Genomic DNA, 20,202 nt, shown 5'->3' on the forward strand with positions numbered 1-20,202 from the left:
AGACCTGACAGAAAGGGATCAAGGACAGACGATAAAATATGGCCATGGTTTCCAATGATCATGGCGTAATAGCTGCAGTAGCATCTGGAGGTCTGTGACTAGTGAGGCTCTATCGCCCTCCTGTGGCCATCCCCCATTCCCTGTGGTGATGATTATGAATTTACATGAGGGGGGTCCTTCATAATTGATGTCTCTGAAACAGAATATCACAACTGTGAACAAAGATAAGAGTAATAGACTTTTGGTAAAAACATTTTTATTTGTATTTTGGTATACAACTGAGGGGTGGAGCATGTAAGGAAATGTAACCTCTCTTAAAATATCCTCAAACAACATTCTAGAGACAAGGACTGACAGTCCATGACATCCAAGACATAGTTTCAACCATATTCTGGAGCTATACATTCACAATACATTTTTACATTTAGATCAGACGCTCTTATCCTTGGCGACTTACAGTTAATGCATTCATCTTAAGTAGCTAGGTGAGACAACTACATATCGAAGTCATAATACATTTTTCCTCAATAAAACAGCTAGCAAAGTCAGTGCTGGTAAGAAAAGACAGGGGCAAGTGTTAGTGCAAGAAGGGCAGGGACTCAGCTGTTAGGGGAATGCTTGTTCGACCATTTGGGTGCCAGGACAGAAGAGTTTTGACTGGGATGAGGGAAAACTGGCCCCTCATAGGAGGGGGGGGGGGGGGGGGGCAAGAGTCCAAATGTGACAGAACGGAGTGCTCTGGTCGGGGTCTGAGCATAGACTGAAGGATTCAGATGTTGTGAATCCTTCTTCTTGCAGAGTGGGAGGGAGGCTAAATGGGAGGACCCACTGTTTTCAGGCTCAGGCATGTCAAACTCAAGAAACCAGAAATCCAATTGTTTTTCCACAATGTTTGTTTACGTTCTTGTTGTTTGTAAATTACGCTAATGTGACTACAATGACGTTGTATACAACAGCCAACTTTCCGGGACATAGACGACGCACTAGACGACCAGTTTTGATAACCTTTAGCTGTACCCTCATCCTACTCCTCCTCTGTTCCTCGGGTGATGTGGAGGTTAACTTGACTTCTGTACCTGAAAAAGCCTTGGTTTCATGCTTGTTAACATCAGAAGCCTCCTCCCACTGCTTTAGCACACTCCGCCAACCCTGATGACCTTGCCATGTCCGAATTCTGACTTTGGAAGGCCACCAACAATTCTGAGATTTCCATCCCCAACTACAACGTTTTCCGTGAAGATAGAACCACCAAAGGTGGAGGAGTTTCTAGGTCTATGCCCAAACTAGGTCTTCTAGGTCTATGCCCAAACAGTTCGAGCTTCTAATTTTAAAAATGAATCTCTCCAGAAGTAAGTCTCTCACTGTCTCTGCCTGTTTTAGATCCCCCCCCCCCCAGCTCCAAGCTGTGCCCTGGACACCATATGTGAATTGATAGCCCCCCATCTATCTTCAGAGTTCATTCTGTTAGGTGACCTAAACTGGGATATGCTTAACACCCCGGCAGTCCTACAACCTAAGCTAGATGCCCTCAATCTCACACAAATTATCAAGGAACCCACCAGGTACAACCCTAAATCTGTAAACATGGGCACACTCATAGATGTTATCCTGACCAACTTGCCCTCCAAATACACTTCTGCTGTTTTCAATCAGGATCTCAGCAATCTCTGCCTCATTGCCTGCATCTGTAATGGGTCCGCAATGGGTCAAACGACCACCCCTCATCACTGACAAACGCTCCCTAAAACACTTCTGCGAGCAGGCCTTTCTAATCGACCTGGCCCGGGTATCCTGGAAGGACATTGACCTCATCCCGTCAGTTGAGGATGCCTGGTTGCTCTTTAAAAGTAATTTCCTCACCATCTTAAATAAGCATGCCCCTTTCAAAAAAATGCGAACTAAGAACAGATATAGCCCTTGGTTCACTCCAGACCTGACTGCCCTCGACCAGCACAAAAACATCCTGTGGCGGACTGCACTAGCATTGAATAGCCCCCGCGATATGCAACTTTTCAGGGAAGTCAGGAACCAATACACGCAGTCAGTCAGGAAAGCAAAGGCTAGCTTTTTCAAACAGAAATTTGCATCCTGTAGCTTTAACTCCAAAAAGTTTTGGGACACTGTAAAGTCCATGGAGAATAAGAGCACCCCCTCCCAGCTGTCCACTGCACCAAGGTTAGGTAATGCTGTTACCACTGATAAATGCACGATAATCGAGAATTTCAACAAGCATTTCTCTACGGCTGGCCATGCTTTCCTCCTGGCTACCCCAACCTCGGCCAACAGCTCAGCACCCCGCAGCTACTTGCACCCCGCAGTAGCACCCCGCAGCTACTTGCCCAAGCCTCCCCAGTTTCTCCTTCACCCAAATCCAGATAGCAGATGTTCTGAAAGAGCTGCAAAACCTGGACCCATACACATCAGCTAGGCTAGATAACCTGGACCCTCTCTTTCTAAAATTGATGATGTGACCGAAGAGAATGAGACACATTCAGATTCTTATGACTTCTAAGTTGAAAAAACGAAAAGACAAGAGACTCTTAGGTTTACCAAGGTCTATGATACTCACAGGTTGAGAACATCAAGGAGGGTTGCTATCGAGGAAAAGCATGATGAAGTTACGGCAGGCCAAGATGTCCTTGCAGAAGAAGTTGGAACAGTACATCAGACTGACAACTTACCTCAACAACCTGAAACCCCTGACAGAGAGATAAACAACTTACCTGAACATTCTGCAAATCCTCACAAATAAGCTTCTCTCATCATAGACAAAGAGTTAGCTGTTTTCTCTGACATGTCTGAAAGTGAAGAAGAGACAAAGAACACAAGGGATGATGTCCCTGTTGAACCTACTTCAGTTGACCCTGTATATGTGGAGAAAAATAATAGTAACCAGCAACATGATGAAACCCAATATTCTATCTTAGTCCCTCTCCTAACCTTACGTTCAACACCGGTGGGTGCTAACATGTTGAAAAGGAGCTAGAACGGAACGTGAATAGCTACCGCCAGTCTTTCTTCCATAGAATAAGTTTCAAATCATCATGAGAAGTTGTATAAAACACTTACTAAAAAGAGAACCTTATATTAACACTCACTAATCTATCCGAACATGCTGTAAAAGAGTTGAGGGAAAGTTTGACGCCAGGATTTGGGGAGTTATCATAAGGAGAACGAGCTGTTAGTGATTAGGCTAGCTAAGCTATTGCTAGCATTTTGTGCGTGTTCATACTGAGCTAAGCATATGCACAAGCCATTAACATTTAGGCTAGCTCAGCTATTGCTCAATTGAAATAGCAATCGTTAGTGATCATGCTAGTCATGCATGGCAATATTTTAGTTTTTAACCTTTTATAAAATGTGGTTAGCTATTATCACAACCCATTTTGGTACACAGATATGTTTTAGATTACTTTATTAGAAATGGTGTAAGCACTAGTACTTTCCATTTGCCCAGGCTAGTCTATTGTTCAGTCCACGTGATCCTGGTGCTTTAATGGTGTAAAGTCCTTTGCATTGCCCAGGCTAGTTTATTGTTAAGGCTTATGCTGTAGTTAAAGCATTTTGACTACGTTTTATTTTCTTATTCCTGTAAGAGATGAAAGCTAATAGCTATATTAATGTTTATATGAAAGGTACTCATGGTGTGTGTGTGTGTATATATATATATATATATATATATTGTGTGATCCTGTTGGTAAAACAGGTCAGGTTTTTTGAATATGGATTCTGTTCCACCAAGGATGGCGAGCCGCCTGAACCCAGGACATCGCTAAGAAAATTTTAACGCGAAGATGCATAAGGAAGTGCATTGGAGATGATGTACCCACTGTGACTTTTAAAACTACCCTAACCAGAAACCGTGGATTAGTCTGTCAGGATTTGGCCAGGATTGTTCCGGTTTTGGTCACTAGATGCCCCCATTGTGCTTTTTTGACCATTTTGTTTTCCCTTGTTTCCAGTTATTATTTGCACCTGTGCCTCATTTCCCTTGAATGTATTTAAACCCTTAGTTTTCCTCAGTTCTTTGCTCTGTGTTTTAATGTTAGCACCCAGCCCCAGCCATGCTGTGAACATTTGTTACTCCAGTTGGACTCTCTTGTGGTACTCTGTTTTTGTCCTTGTTTATTTTTGATCTTTTGAGGCTTTTTCCCTATTGTACCTACCACCTTGTGGATTTACCTTTTGACTTAGAGGATTACCTTTTTCTCTTGGAATTACTTTTGACGTTGTGGATTTATACTTTTGCCTGAAGAACCTTCCTTTTTACTTTATTAAAACACCGTCTCAAGTACTGCTGTGTCTGCCTCATCTTCTGGGTTCTGCTGACTATTAGTGGCTCAGTTTGCTAAGGGACTGTTTCTCACACCGGAGACCCGAGTTCGTAACCGGGTCCTGACAGGGTCTTTAAAAAAAAAATGTTCAAGTCAAATAGTTTGATTATGATTGTTGTTAAAACAATTCTAATTAAATTATTAAATGAAATCATACTCTACCTTAACCACAATGTATTTAAAAATGCATTGGTTTGTTATGAAAAATAATGCTATTAAACATTTGCATTTAAGTATAACTTTTGAATGTAAATAAACAATCTAAACAGTATAATAGAATATTGCACCATTTCAAAGAAAAATAAATAGAAATGTGCAAAACAGGAGCATCCCACCTAAAACATTAAACTGGTCCCTCTTTTCTCTCTCTTTGTTATTGCCATGTTATAACCAGCAGCACACAGCAATACTGATCACATTTTGGAGGAGGGGCTCCAAATAGGATCGGACCTCCATTATGGCATCTGCTGAGGGATTCCTTCATGCTGCATCACCAGTTGCTCTCTCGTCAAACAGCATCCAAACAGCAGACATTTGTGGCACTACTGCTGGTGCTGCTGCTCCATCTGATCTCTCTTCTTCCTGGTGCCTGAGCCAGCTGACTGCTGGGGCTGTCCCTCCCTGCTGCTGAGGTTATTTTTTGAAGAGCCTCATCAATTGCTCTGGCATCACTGAAGGCTAACTTCTTAAACCTGGGGTCATGAACATAGGGTGTCCATCAACTCTCACATGTCCTGTGTTTACATTTGTTTCTCTCTGGCGGCTGGCTGTGACTGCTGTCACATAGCTGAAAAGAGCGAACAGTAAGTTATTAGTTCATGTTTTGTCTACTGATACTACATTCTCATCTACTGCTCATATACATGTGTAATACTTGATTAAATAATGATGTAGTAATAACTGCTTACTGTACCTCTCTCCACTGATCTCCACAGTGACCTGCTCAACGGGTTCCAGGACCACCTCCCATTCCTCTTGGGTCAGAGCATCAACAGGTGCATTGACAATGGCCAAGTTAGAGATAATGGCATCCTTTGACTCAAGAAACCGCTACAACATATAAAATGTTGAATTACACCTTGTAGTGCAGTCTTGTTTAGGCCTCAGCTGAAGCATTCCCATCTGGCGTTGTGTAGACTTAGTTTTTCAGCACCTACTTTGCTCCTGTGCAAGTATTCCCCAGCTGTTTTCACTTTGTCCACAATGGGCTTCATCACCCTCAGAGCATCTCTTACACTCAGGTTGATTGTGTGTGCAAGACATGGATTAAAAATGTTCATGGCTTTGGTTATGTTAGCTGCATTGTCGCTAACACAACAGACCACTTTTCCATCTACTTGCCTTTCTCTGGCCACTCTCAACAGTTCCTCTGCCAAGTTCTCTGAGGTGTCTGTCACTGAACTCAAAGCAGTCCAGAAGATAGCTAGACATCGAAAAATCATCAGTGAAGTGACATGTAACCGACATGTAAGAAGTGGTTACCCTTGATGTACAGCAGTCAGTGGTAAGGCAAACTGCAGTAGCTTTTAATCTCTTTCCCGCACTGAAGCCTGTGTGCTCTCGTACAGTTGTGGAATAAGTTATTTTAAAATGGTTTTCCTGTGTGGAATTGTGTACATTGGATTTAGACTATTGCTATAATTTCTGAAACCTCTGTCCTCCACATTCAAAAATGGCTGGAAATCGGTGGCAATTATTGCAATATCAATTTGGCCTTGTTTTGCTACAGACGTTTGGCATAAACTGGTCCATAGAAGACTGCGTTGCTGTGGGTCATGGTCTAGGCTTATTTGACTGAGTGGATACATCTCCACGTGGGGAGGTGCTGGCTCCACTATCACTAGCAGGCCCGCTAGTTTCTCGAAGCTTTGCTACAGCTAGCTTCACAGTTGGGTGCACAGTTCGCACATGCCGGTGTAGGTTGTGCGTAGAACCGGCATTATATGAAATGTTTTGGCAAATTCTACACTGTGCTCTAACATTGTCTACATTATTAAAATGCATCCAAATGCTACTGTGCTTCTGACTCATTTTCCAGCTGTTTTCACAGCTGTCCTTCCTCTCGCTCCTCGGCTGCTAAGTGTGTGACTGTGAGAGAGATGGTTCTGCCCTCCCTCATGCATCTTTGGGTCATTGGTTGACACTGCGTGTCTGATTGACAGGATCCACAGGGGAGGCAGTTAGTCTGAGCAGACAGTCTGAACGAATGTGTGTGCGATTGAACATTTAGGCCATATTATTTTATTTATTTTTGGTCTATGAATGAGTTGATTCTATTTATTTAAATCTTTTGAATATTCATATCTTAATTTTTAAAATATATTTTTTAAAGATTTGGCTCTTCTGATGTGCGAGCCGGCTCCCAACGTTCACCTATCACTACCGTGGATAGATGGTGCGCAAAACTGAAAGTGCGAACCACAGCATTCAACCATGGAAAGTTGACTAGGAATATGGCCGAATATAAACAGTGTAGTTATTCCCTCCGCAAGGCAAAGTGGAGTCGCAATTCAATGGCTCAAACACAGTGGGGAGAACAAGTATTTGATACACTGCCGATTTTGCAGGTTTTCCTACTTACAAAGCATGTAGAGGTCTGTAATTTTTATCATAGGTACACTTCAACTGTGAGAGACGAAATCTATAACAAAAATCCAGAATAATCACATTGTATGATAAGCATTTTATTGCTCACTAGCTCACTAACTGCAGTCCAAACCAGTTGTTAGACCTCTTTGCCTAAGCTTTTGATGTTTATTGTTGCTATCCCTAGTTTTGCTTATCCCTGTTTATTTTTCAACACACAACATATTCAACATGAATTATATAGCAGTGGTTGTATATCAATTACATCTACCGTACTGGAAATTAAAAAAGCTTGTCTACTTTTCCAATTGTTGTTTACTGGTTTCACTTCTGTATTTCAACATTAGGTGGAGACCTTGACCACAGCACACCACACCCTGAGTACTAACCTGTATGGTCTACCACACTGTCTCTGATTAGCACCACCAGCTGAAGAGTTTTCTCCCTAATTGTGCTCCCCGTGCCCTACATGAACTTGTCCATTCCCTTTGTGATTATTCTGAAGCATGCCATTGAAGGCCGAAACATCAATCTAATGTCATTAATGTTTATTAATTTATTCATGTTTATAAAAATACATATTTTGAATGGTGAGCCAGCATTGCACATTTTCCTGTCCATATATGGATCTGTGCCATTATTTTGAACTGGACTCTGTTACCAGCATGAGTGGTTGCGATTAGATGCGTTTGTTTTGTAATCAAAGCGAGAGCTGCATGTAGTCACGTGTGCACACCATTTTCATATCCTTTGCTAGCTAGTAAGTTATTAGCCCAGTTGTAGCTCATTTCTAGTCAGCAATGGGGAAGTGGTTGCTTCCTACAAGAGCACAACACGTGAGCATTTCTATCCATCTTTGAAAAGCTAGTCAGGTCAAGAGCATTTTCTTTGGTCTTAAAGGGGCAGTGTTGTATTTTGAGACAGGCTTCAGTAAGCTAAGTAGCCAATAGGCAGAAGGTGGCATAATTTGTCATTCTCTGTAATAATGGTATGGAAATAATGAACTTTATTTTGAAAAGCGGTTTCTTGCATCAAACAACACTTTTTCAGTCACATCCTTATCTTAAGGACAAGTGGATAAGCAGGTTTTAACTGACATCCACAATTTTTCCTAAAGTCTCTTGCAATGTAGGCCTACATTGAACAACACATATCGGCTCCTACTGTAGGCAGAATGATAAAACAGATTTTTCCATGTCAAAATGTTATGGGATGCATTTTCTCCATTGTTTTATCATTCTGATAGGTCTATATTATGATCAGAAAGCCACAGTAGCCTACTTGGCCACTGTTATAACTGTAACTTAAAGTGGGTACAGCCTCAGTGTTCACAATAAACGCGTGCCAGAAGTTGCACAGAATTTTCACAAAGTTCAAGTTTGTGCTCAGCAAACCTGAAATGTGATCAGTGCTTACATTTTTTTTTTTTTTGTGAACATTGCACACCCGCCCATTTGTTTCCTTGAGGCTACCACTCTGGACCATTTTTTCTCGTCAAGCATTATTAGCCAGATAGTGATCCTTTTGTGCAAAACAAAACAAGAAGTTAGGCCATCCCATCTGGCATTGAGACCCCTGGTTTCCTGTGTTGGACATGCCTGAGCCTGAGAACAGTGTGTCCTCCTATTATGCCTCACCTACATAGTGTATTTACCTTCCACTCTTCAGGGAGAAGGATTCCCAGCAGCTGACAGGCTCTTCAATTCTTTGGGAGGAACATTCACTAACCATGATGAAGGTACAGTACTTCTCTATATTTTAAAGTGTATAATATAGATCATGCACAAAACATTGTTTATCTCGTCCAGGTGCTTTCATGTTTGAAATGTATCCATTAGAATTATGCAGGTGCTTAATGTATCTACTATATAAAGAAATATTGTTTCTCACTACACCCTTCAGCACTTTTTTCCCAGAATATGTAGGGTGTATGTGTGTTGTATTTCTGTAACTATCTCTGTATGTTTTTGCCTCCCCTGTTAGAGAAGAGTTAAGACCTACCAGAGCCTGACTGTTACCGTACTCCGAGCAAAAAACAACCAATCTCATGATTATTGTGAGTCATATTGTTTTCGCCTTGTGCATACTTTTCATAGATTTCTAAATTAATTTTCAGAGCAGACACTTTTTTGGGTGAAAAAACAAACAAACTGAACTACCACTTTTAAGCTTTTTAGTTAAGGTCTCTGATCTGTTTATACATACAAAGACCTACCTGCTATTGGCAAAACTATTTTGTGACAGTCCTGTTTTGTTTTACAGGGTCTGAGTCGGACTGTTATGTTATTGTACGCCTCCCCACAGCTTCTGCCAGGTCTCACCGTACTAAGACTGTGCCCAACAGCAAGACCCCAGAGTGGAATGAGAGTTTCCACTTCAGGGTCCACCGTCATGTCAAGGTACGTCCCCTCACACAATAGGCCAATCACTAGGCAGATTTACCCTTAGGGACATAGTGTTCCTAAAACCTATGTATTTACACATGCAGTGCCTTCAGAAAGTACTTGTAACTCTTTACTATTTTCACATGTTGTGTTACAGCCTGATTTTTAAAATGGATTCAATTGAGTTTTTTTTGTCATTGGCCTACACACAAATACCCCATAATGTCAAAGTGGAATTATGAAATGTCTGGAGTCAATAAGTATTCAACCCCTTTGTTATCGCAAGCCTAAATAAATGTGACAGAGCGTGAAGACATTTGAAAAGAACAATGGGCAAATGTTGCACAATCCAGGTGTGGAAAGCTCTGAGAGATGCTCTTAGAGAAAGACTCACAGCTGTATTCGCTGCCAAAGGTGCTTCTACATGTGTGAATACTTATGTAATAATTCTGCATTTCATTTTGAATAAATCCGGAATACATTTGGAATAAAATGAAATTCTAAAACCATGTTTTCACTTTGTTATTATGGGGTATTGTGTGTAGATGGGTGAGAAATAAAGGAATAATGTATTCCATTTTGAATTCAGGTTGCAACACAACAAAATGTGGAATAAGTCAAGGGGAATCAATACTTTCTAAAGGTACTGTAAGTAGGTAGGGTGCAATGACATTGTAGCCACCCATTTGGGGTATTTGGTCATGCTGGTAATAGCCTGGTTGCCAGGTCTGCTCAGCATTACATTACACCCCTTGCCACTCCTGTCATTTGCCAAAGAGACTTGCCTTACGGCAATCTTCAAATATGAACATTAATGAGCTTGAGGTGGTCAGAGGATTCAAGTCTGATTCGATAACCCTCACAGCTATCATCCAATCGCAGTGTTTATAATTCATACATTTGATTGGAAACATTCTAACATTTGGCATTCCTGCACCTCTCTGATTCAGAGGGGTTGGGTTAAATGCAGAAGAAACATTCTAACATTTGGCATTCCTGCACCTCTCTGATTCAGAGGGGTTGGGTTAAATGCAGAAGAAACATTCCGGTTTAATGCATTCAGTTGTGCAACTGACTAGGTATCCCCTTACCAATTCTGACGTAATACATGTAATTGTAAACATAAACACTGGGCGAGAGGAGAACAGAGTATTCCACTTCATTGTATTTTTACCAGCGGCCAATGTGATCACACCAGAGAAGCTCTCACCATTCAAACTTCCCTGCTAGTTGACAAGATGTAGCCTATATACTTGTTTTTCTTCCTCAAATATATATACATTTTTTAATTGATCGGAATAAGGGACCAAACTATATAGCTACTACTGGGACACACATTGAACTAGGCTACTATAGAGAGAGGATGGATGAGAGAGAGGCCAGTGGTGATGCCAGTGGAGATGCATGAATTGCGTCATGGAACAGAAGACAGATGAGTAAATTAAAAGTTATTTAATTGGCTGGGCAATTTAATCCAAAGTATTCAGAGCCCTTGACTTTTTCCACATTTTGTTACGTTACAGCCTTATTCTAAAATTGATTACATAAAACATTTTCCTCAGCAATCTACACACAATACCCCATAATGATAAAACAAAAACAGGGTTTTAAACATTTTTACAAATGTGTTCCAAATAAAAAACAGAAATACCTTATTTACATATGTATTCTGACCCTTTGCTGTGAGACTCGAAATTGAGCTCAGGTGCATCCTGTTTCCATTGATCATCCGTTTTGACATTCCTGCAGTTTGGGTCTATAGAAATTGAATATCTGTCTAACTGATTCGTTCTGACGCCGGGCCTGCAGTCAGCAACTGCGCCATAAATCCGTCTGCATATTGAAACTTGAGATGGTGACCTTTTGAGCTGCAGAGACATGTAATCAGAAAACCTGTTCCTTCCCTACCAGAAATGGAATAACAATAATTACACAATCACACATTTTATTGGAACACAAATTGAATTGTAACACGTAAAAAAATGCATTCTACCCAGCTTTTCTTTCACAACCCCCTGAAAAGCGAGTTTGGAGTGCATTTTTATTTCCTTAATATATTGGAAATAGGTTATCAAGCTGTTTCACATGCCATGGAATGAGCGAATGAGAGATTGTATCTCATTAGTTTACCCCTTATAGTATAAAACAGACATGCATTGTCTTGTTGTAATATACTGTAAATCAAAATACATCCAAACGTGGTAAAATGGAGTAAGAGATGCCCTTGTCTTTTCAGAATATTGTGGAGTTGACGATGTACGATGAGGACAGTATCATGGGTGATGACTTGTGCTCCATTGTAGTGTTTGACATCAGTAACCTCACACCTGGGAAGAAGGAGACCAAGACCTTCATCAGTGAACCGGTAGGACTATTATAGCACTAAGAATTAGAGCTAGAATATGTCATTAATGAATCCCATGTAGCCTATGTTTAGTCTCCTATGCCATCTCTCTATTTCAGACCACAAATGAATTGTGGGTTGAGTTTGAGTTGCTGGAGAGGTGAGTGACAACTTTGACATCCATACCATTGTCAGACTACTTTCAAAGAAGGTGCTGAAATAGTCACATTTTTGTTGTTGTAAAAAGGTATTCCATGACTGACAACAGTTTGTGTTCCCTGTTTGCAGTAAAGAGCATGCTGGTGACTATCTCTCTAATGGTGTACTAGTGGTAAGGACATGATCATATGTTTTATCATTCTAAGGCAAAGTCAGCATAAAAAGGATGATCATAGAGGGATAATGATGAGGTCAATAATGAAAGGACATGGTTATGTGCTGTGAGAAACAGACAATTATTTGTATTTAATACTGTGCATTCGGAAAGTATTCAGACCCCTTCCCTTTTTCCAAATGTTGTTACTTTACAGCCTTATTCTAAAATGTATTAAATTCCTCATCAATCTACACACATTAACCCTTAATGACAAAGCAAAATAAAAATGTATGCAAGTGTGTGTGTGTGTGTGTGTGTGTGTGTGTATGTATATATATATATATATATATATATATATATATATATATATATAAAATTGCGCTCAGGTGCATCCTTTTTCCATTAATCATCCTTGAGATGTTTCTACAACTTGATTGGACTCCACCTGTGGTAAATTCAATTGATTGGACATGATTTGGAAAGGCACACAAGGTCCCACAGTTGACAGTGCATGTCAGAGCAAAAACCAAGCCATGAGGTCGAATGAATGGTCCATAGAGCTCCGAGACAGGATTTGGGGGGGGTACCAAAAAATGTCTGCAGCATTGAAGGTCCCCAAGAACACAGTGGCCTTCATCATTCTTAAATGGAAGAAGTTTGTAACCACCAAGACTCTTCCTAGAGCTGCCCGCCCGGACAAGCTGCGCAATCGGGGGTGAAGGGCCTTGGTCAGGGAGGTGACTGTGGTCACTGTGACAGAGCTCCAGAGTTCATCTGTGGAGATGGGAGAACCTTCCAGAAGGACAACCATCTCTGCAGTACTCCACCAATCAGGCCTTTACGGTAGAGTGGCCAGACGGAAGCCACTCCTCAGTAAAAGGCACATGACAGCCCGCTTGGAGTTTGCCAAAAGGCACCTAAAGGCTCTCAGACAATGAGAAACAAGATTCTTTGGTCTGATAAAACTGAAATTGAATGGCAAGGGTCACGTCTGAAGGAAACCTGGCACCATCCCTATGGTGAAGCATAGTGGTGGCAGCATCATCATACTCTGGGGATGTTTTTCAGCGACTGGGACTGGGAGACTAGTCAGGATCGAGGGAAAGATCAATTGAGAGAAGTACATTCCCCATTGAACCTGACAGAGCTTGAGAGGATCTGCAGAGAAGAATGGGAGAAACTCTCCAAATACAGGTGTAGCATCATACCCAAGAATACTTGGCTGTAATCGCTGCCAAAGGTGCTTCAACAAAGTACTGAGTAAAGGGTCTGAATACTTGATGTAATTTTTTTTGCAAAACCTGTTTTTGATTTGTCATTATGGGTTATTGTGTGCAGATTGATGAGGGGTGTTTTCCATTTTTTTAAATCCATTTTAAATTAAGACTAATGTAACAATGTGGGAAAAGTCAAGGGGTCTGAATACTTTCTGAATGCAATGTACACGTAATGTACTGCTGTACAAAATGAAGGAAAGAACTTGTCATTCCCAAACAGAAGGCTATTCTATTGGCTGATCATTGTAGTATATTTTGTCCTAGGCCTCCACATTCTCTACTGTGGATGTGAATGTGGAAAAGCTGATGACCACTGCCAGTGAGTATTATTGTGTCATGTCCGTAACTGATTCGTTCTGGCGCCGGCCCTGCAGTCAGCAACTGCGCCATAAATCCGTCTGCATATTGAAACTTGAGATTGTGAGATTGTGACCTTTTGAGCTGCAGAGACATGTAATCAGAAAACCTGTTCCTTCCCTACCAGAAATGGAATAACAATAATTACACAATCACACATTTTATTGGAACACAAATTGAATTGTAACACATAATGCATTCTACCCAGCTTTTCTTTCACAAACCCCTGAAAAGCTAGTTTGAAGAGCATTTTTCTCCAGGTGCCTGTTGAACATAGTTTTCCATTTACTTGACCCATAAAACAGGTTTAAACTTGTTTGCAAGATTTAAGACGTGGATATATCTACAGTCTTAAGACTATCCCTGGGGCAAAGTTGGTTGCATTATTGTCATTATCAGTTCCTGGTTTGAGTTTTGCCTGTTCAGTGTCAGGACAGGCCCAAGGGATGTTCACTTTGTTATTAGTATTTGCATTCTTCCTAACCCAGTTGCTTCCCTCTATAGTCCTGACAAGAGGAGTGACCACGTTTACATGCGCACAGTATTCTGGATAGTAGCTCATATCCCGCTTAAGGTTTTATTCTGGATAAGTTCATATGGGTTAAATGGAATAGTAACTGAAATCTGGACATTGACTGTAGGTCTATAACCTCTCACATGTAGCATAATATTAACTCCTGCAGAATTATGCACTTCTTTCAGTAAAATGATACAACAAATGTAATTTTGTCTCGGGAACAGAAATTATTTATTTTATCTCTTTAGAAAATGAAAATACGCGTGTCACTTGTTATCTTTAACACTGTTATGCAAGCAGACAGCATTTCAACCACATAAAATATGCACCCAAGAAGAACTGAAGTCTTATCAGAGACATGTTTAAACTTTTTCTCAGCTTTTAATTTCCCTAACAGGTCAAGCTGATTACATTTGGACATTTTGCACAGGAACAATCTTTCCACTGTTTTGGAGGTATTGTGTTTTCTCTCCGGTCCCTAAACAAAACAGACAGCTTTACAGGTGTTAACTAAATTACTAATAAATTCATTCTATGGATGTTATTCTGGTGAGCACTACTTTATTTAGTCTTCTGGGCAACAAGTTATGACAGAAGCGAAGCTGCATGTATCTAACTATAGTTGACAAACACATGTCGGAAATTATACTATGCCCTACCAAAATGTCGTAAATTGTAAGCAAAAACGTATCTAAATTAGGGGTAAAAGTAGCCTAAGCCAGTAGGCTACACGGTCCAGTACAATTTATCAGCAAAATAAAGTATAATGGAATTATTATGGTGGATCGATCTGCACAGGACTGGTTCTAAAATCTGATAGGATTTTCTATTGGATTCTTGTATTGGAATCCTATAGGATCCTATAAGATACAATCCTAAAGTATCGAATCCCATAGCAGTCCAATAGGACTGGTTCCAAATTCTGAATTTGAATCACTCCCATATTGTGGTGGTGTGTTGAAGAGGTTGAGAACCTCTTCAATTATCACTGGGGTGAGTAGGCAAAGAGATGGAGATTGTGCTCCGGAGCGATACGGGTCAGAGACTGTTCCTCAGTTTACTGGTCTTTAATCTTGATTGCAGTTGAACAGAAATGTTCAAGTTTCTGTTCCATATTTAGCTGTGAGATTGCCCAATAAAGCTACATATTACAGTAGATTATTTGATATTATTTCCGCTAATTTCCTGTACGTGGAGAGTGTGTGTTACTACATTGCACAACCTCACGCTTTGACCAAATCGAATTGAGGGTAATTACACGTCCTTTTTACCACAGATCAGATTTGTCATACAAATCAGTCGAATTTTGCTATCAATTTTCAAACTCAAATGGCAGAGGAAATTCGGGGCGCTCTTTGTATTCACACAAATACATGGATTTGAGAGTCAAACTTTCACTCCAATAACAGCCAACTCTTGTCACTGTTGATATACTATGGTGGGTCGTGATTCGTTGAAGATAAATAATAAAGCAACTGATTTGTTTCCTTCCCCGTTTCCACAGCAACTTCTCTTCTAACCAGTGATATACTGTGTGAACGATTCTGAGATTCAGTGTGGCCTTTGAATAGTGCTATTTTGAAATCAAACGTTTGACCCCGCTCTATTGATATCAAATTGATATCGATATGTGATTAACAAAATAGTGTTGCGTTTAGCTTTCTGCTTTGGCGACCCACTCGAAACAAAATGCAACAATCCAAAATGTGGCTGGCTGTCTTCTACAAGTTGTCCTCTAACAAGTGACGCAAACAATATTTCCAGTTTCCATTTGGTTTTTGATTTGTGTTAGTTTCAACAGCGCATACAGCCTGATTTCCCCCTAGTCAATATGAGTGATTAATTGCTACTTGTCAAAACAACAGGGATTTTGGTTTATCCCCAATAGCTGCTGCAAAAGCATCAGCTACTCTTCCTGGGGTCTACATAAAACATAACATAATACATAGTACAGAACATTATTAGTCAAGGACGGAAATACCTCAATTTAAAACGTCACACATAGCCAACATATCAGTACTTACACACTATATAAGTCTAATACATGGTATAGTGCAAATTACAACATGTATAAAATGGCTGTGTCTCTTCACAGTCCTTTGTTCATTAAAGTGTTTATCTGTTTTTATTGCTAGCTTGAGTTACCTGGGGTGGCAGAGTTCCATTGTAGCCATGACTCTATTTAAAACTGTGAGTTTTCCATCCTCTGTTCTGGACCTGGGGACTGTAAAGAGACCTCTGGTTGCATGTATTGTGTTGTACCTATGTGTGTCTGAACTGTGTGCAAACTGCTTGAACAGACAGTTCGGTACCTTCAACACATCAATACCTTGCACAAAGACCAATATGCAGTCAATCTCTCCTCAACTTTGAGTGTGATACGCACTGCTTTGTTCTGGACCAACTGCAATTTACTTATGTCCTTCTTTGTCGCAGATGACCACACATCTAGACAGTAGTCCAGGTGTGACCAAACTAGGGCCAGTAGGACCTGTCTGGTCGACTGAGCTGTCAAGAAGGCAGCGCAACACCCTATCATCACATTTTAGCCACCTTTGAGTCTATATGTTTAGACCATGACAGCTTGCCATTTACACCCAGCAGTTTAGTCTCCTCAACTTGCTCAATAGCCGCATCATTCAATAATAGATCTGAATGAGGTTTAGCATTGAACGAGAGATTTGTCAAAAAAAAATATGCTTTTCGTTTTTTAGAACTGACTGGAGCTCTATGTTAAGTTTCAGTTATTCATTTAACTGTTGCAGCCAACGTGTATACTGTTGAGTCGTCAGCGTACATAGACACACAGGCTTTATTCAAGGTCAGTGGAAGGTCATTTGTAAAAAACAGAAAACAATAACGGCCCGAGCCGTCTGCCTTGCGGTACACCATACTCAACTGAATTTGCATGAAAGCCTTTCATTAACGAAAACCCCCACTCTTCTATAAGAAAGGTAACTCTCAATCCAAAATAAGACAGAGGATGCAAATCCATAACACCTAGGTTTTTTTCAGCAATAGTTTATAATCAATGACATCAAAAGCTGCACTGAAGTCTAACAAAACAGCTCACACAATCTTCATACTATCAATTTCTTTCAGCCAATCACCAGTCATTTGTGTCAGTGCTGAGCATGTTGAGTGCCCTTCCCTATAGTCATGCTGAAAGTCTGCTGATAACTTTTTTTCTGTAAAATTACTTTGTATTTGATATTTATTGATTTGAACCCTTCAAAACAGTGTTTTGACATAAGGCTATTTATCAAAAATGATTGTCAAGGGGAAGCAGCGACAGCATCATTTTTAACTTATGTTTTAGGAATATAAATGGAACATTCAACATTAATTTCCAATAGTATTCTTCTTAATTTGGTCAAAACTGCTGAATGAGTACAAATAACGTGATGTAATTGAGTTATTTATTTTGATCTACCTGAAATAATGAAAACGTGTTTGCCTTGCCTATAATAAGGCTGACTCGCCTAGTTAAATAAAGGTTAAAAATATAAGGCACATACTTATATTTAGCAATAAGAAATATTTCTTATCTGCTATAACAATAGTTACTCAAAAACAAGATGCAAATGGATACAACTTAGCCAAATAACAGTAGTTTCTTAGGTAGCAGAAAAATGTGTGCATAAAGGGTTGCACAATGACAAAATAGGACTTAAACATTGATAACTTTGTCAGGAAACATAAGGAAACAAATACTGTACTCCAGTGGTGGAAAATGTACCCAATTGTCATACTTGAATAAAAGTAAAGATAACTTAATAGAAAACGTCTCAAGTAAAAGTGAAAGTCACCCAGTAAAATACTATTTGAGTAAAAGTCTAAAAGTATTTGGTTTTAAGTATACTTGCACAACCGTTCAAAAGTTTGGGTTCACTTAGAAATGTCCTCGTTTTTGAAAGAAAATCAAAAAAAATTGTCCATTTAAAATAACATCAAATTGATCGGAAATACAGTGTAGACATTGTTAATGTTGTAAATGACTATTGTAGCTGGAAACAGCTGATTTTTTTTTAAATGGAATTTCTACATAGGCATACAGAGGCCCATTATCAGCAACCATCACTCCTGTGTTCCAATGGCACGTTGTGTTAGCTAATCCAAGTTGATAATTTCTAAAGGCTAATTGATCATTAGAAAACCATTTTGCAATTATGTTAGCACAGCTGAAAACTGTTGTGCTGATTAAGGAAGCAATAAAACTGGCCTTTAGACTAGACTAGTTGAGTATCTGGAGCATCAGCATTTGTGGGTTCGATTACAGGCTCAAAATGGCCAGAAACAAAGAACTTTCTTCTGAAACTCATCAGTCTATACTTGTTCTGAAAAATGAAAGCTATTGCCAAGAAACTGAAGATCTCGTACAACGCTGTGTACTACTCCCTTCACAGAACAGTGCAAACTGGCACTAACCAGAATAGAAAGAGGAGTGGGAGGCCCCGGTGCACAACTGAGCAAGAGGACAAGTACATTAGATTGTCTAGTTTGAGAAACAAATGCCTCACAAGTCCTCAACTGGCAGCTTCATTAAATAGTACCCACAAAACAACCATCTCAACATCAACAGTGACGACTAAAACTTAAAGACTTAAAAAAAATATATATTTTAGTCTAAATTACATCTAACTGCCTGAAGCTCAGGCCCTGAAGCAAGGATATGTATATTCTTGGTACCATTTGAAAGGAAACACTTTGACGTTTGTGGAAATTGTAAAGCAATGTAGGAAAATATAACATAATAGATCTGGTAGAAGAAAACACAAAGAAATAACTTTATTTCTACCACCATCCAGCCATCACTCTGGTTGTAATTCTGATAGTGTCCACAAGATGGCAGCAGTGTATGTGCAAAGTTTCAGACGGATAACTTGAAGAATGAGTGAACTACAAGACTTTTAGTGTGAAGTCCCCAGGTACATTTGAGCAAATCGTGAAGGAAACATTCACATTCATATGACATTTTTCTGCAAGAATATCGTAAAATCTGTATACTTGGACTTTGATTTAGCGTTCCAAGTATTAGTAGCCATATTATATGTTCAACATTTGCAAAACAACCAGTTTTCATAACTTCATAACTCTGAATATTCTTAGAATTTTTGTCCAAAATGAAAAGGCATGCTGTTGTACAAGGTTAGTAGCTACATTGTACGACATATACATAGTTTTCCGGATAGTCCCGTAAAGCCCAGCTCATTGGCTATCTAGCTAGCTTTGTTTGACCCCGTTTGGTGCTTATTTGACAAAGATGCAGTCGTTCAAGTGATGACCGCCCGCGTCATCGGCGTGCCATGAAGGCATCGCTCTCTGACCAAATATGGTGTCATATAGGATATACTACACCCCTAATGATATAGTGAAGTCTTGTTACATTCTAGGATCTCTGAGGAATAAATACGAACGTGATTTGACTCTTTGAAACAACGTTTAGGGTGAGATTTTTACAGATTCCTTTCTTTGCAAATTGAACGAGTGGAAATACAAAATCGATTGTGCATGCTATATCGACCTTTTTAGGATATGAAAAATGATTTTATTTAACAAAACAACACTTAATGTTATCTCTGGGACCCTTTGAATGATTAATCAGAGCAATATTTCAGAACGTAAGTACACATTTCACCTTCAAGGGTGAATTTATCAAACCTACTGCAGTGAAAAAAGTGTTTTGTTGTTAGGAGCCCTCCTCAAACAACAGCATGGCATTTTTTCGCAGCAAGAGCTACTGTAAATTGGACAGTGCAGTTATATGAACAATAATTTAAGCTTTCAGCCAATGTAAGACACTTATATGTACCGACATTTGTTTCTCTAAAATATGCGATCTTGACAAAAGGCGCTGCATGATTTACAATTGTCCCGTTGACGAGACGCCAATTGACGGGACGCCAATTTATTTTTTGGGGCCAGTCTGAGATATGGCTTTTTCTTTGCAATTCTGCCTAGAAAGTACTTAAGTAAAAAAAAACTTTCAAGTACTACTTAAGTACTTTACACCACTGCTGTATTCACAAGTTCTTGCATTCACGCACAGTGTAGGATAAAACGGGTAGAATATTAATGTTAGAAAAT

General features: G+C 39.8%; 1 protein-coding gene across 2 annotated transcripts in view; it reads left to right on the forward strand.

Moving 5' to 3' along the window:
* LOC110502418 (cytosolic phospholipase A2 zeta) overlaps positions 1-20,202 on the forward strand; it is a 57,197-nt gene that overhangs the window by 27,706 nt on the left and 9,289 nt on the right. The window contains exons 2-8 of one of the 2 annotated variants that reach the window (XM_021580443.2): positions 8,589-8,658; positions 8,904-8,976; positions 9,183-9,319; positions 11,541-11,669; positions 11,768-11,808; positions 11,937-11,979; positions 13,506-13,560. In XM_021580443.2, the coding sequence (XP_021436118.2) occupies positions 8,650-8,658; positions 8,904-8,976; positions 9,183-9,319; positions 11,541-11,669; positions 11,768-11,808; positions 11,937-11,979; positions 13,506-13,560 (487 nt within the window). In that variant the 5' untranslated portion in view covers positions 8,589-8,649. Of the gene's footprint in view, positions 1-8,387; positions 8,659-8,903; positions 8,977-9,182; positions 9,320-11,540; positions 11,670-11,767; positions 11,809-11,936; positions 11,980-13,505; positions 13,561-20,202 lie in introns of those variants that run through there. The other variant, XM_036960065.1, reaches the window with a different exon arrangement.

The sequence above is a fragment of the Oncorhynchus mykiss genome, chromosome 23, assembly GCF_013265735.2.
Source record: "Oncorhynchus mykiss isolate Arlee chromosome 23, USDA_OmykA_1.1, whole genome shotgun sequence".
Classification (NCBI taxonomy): Eukaryota; Metazoa; Chordata; class Actinopteri; order Salmoniformes; family Salmonidae; genus Oncorhynchus; species Oncorhynchus mykiss.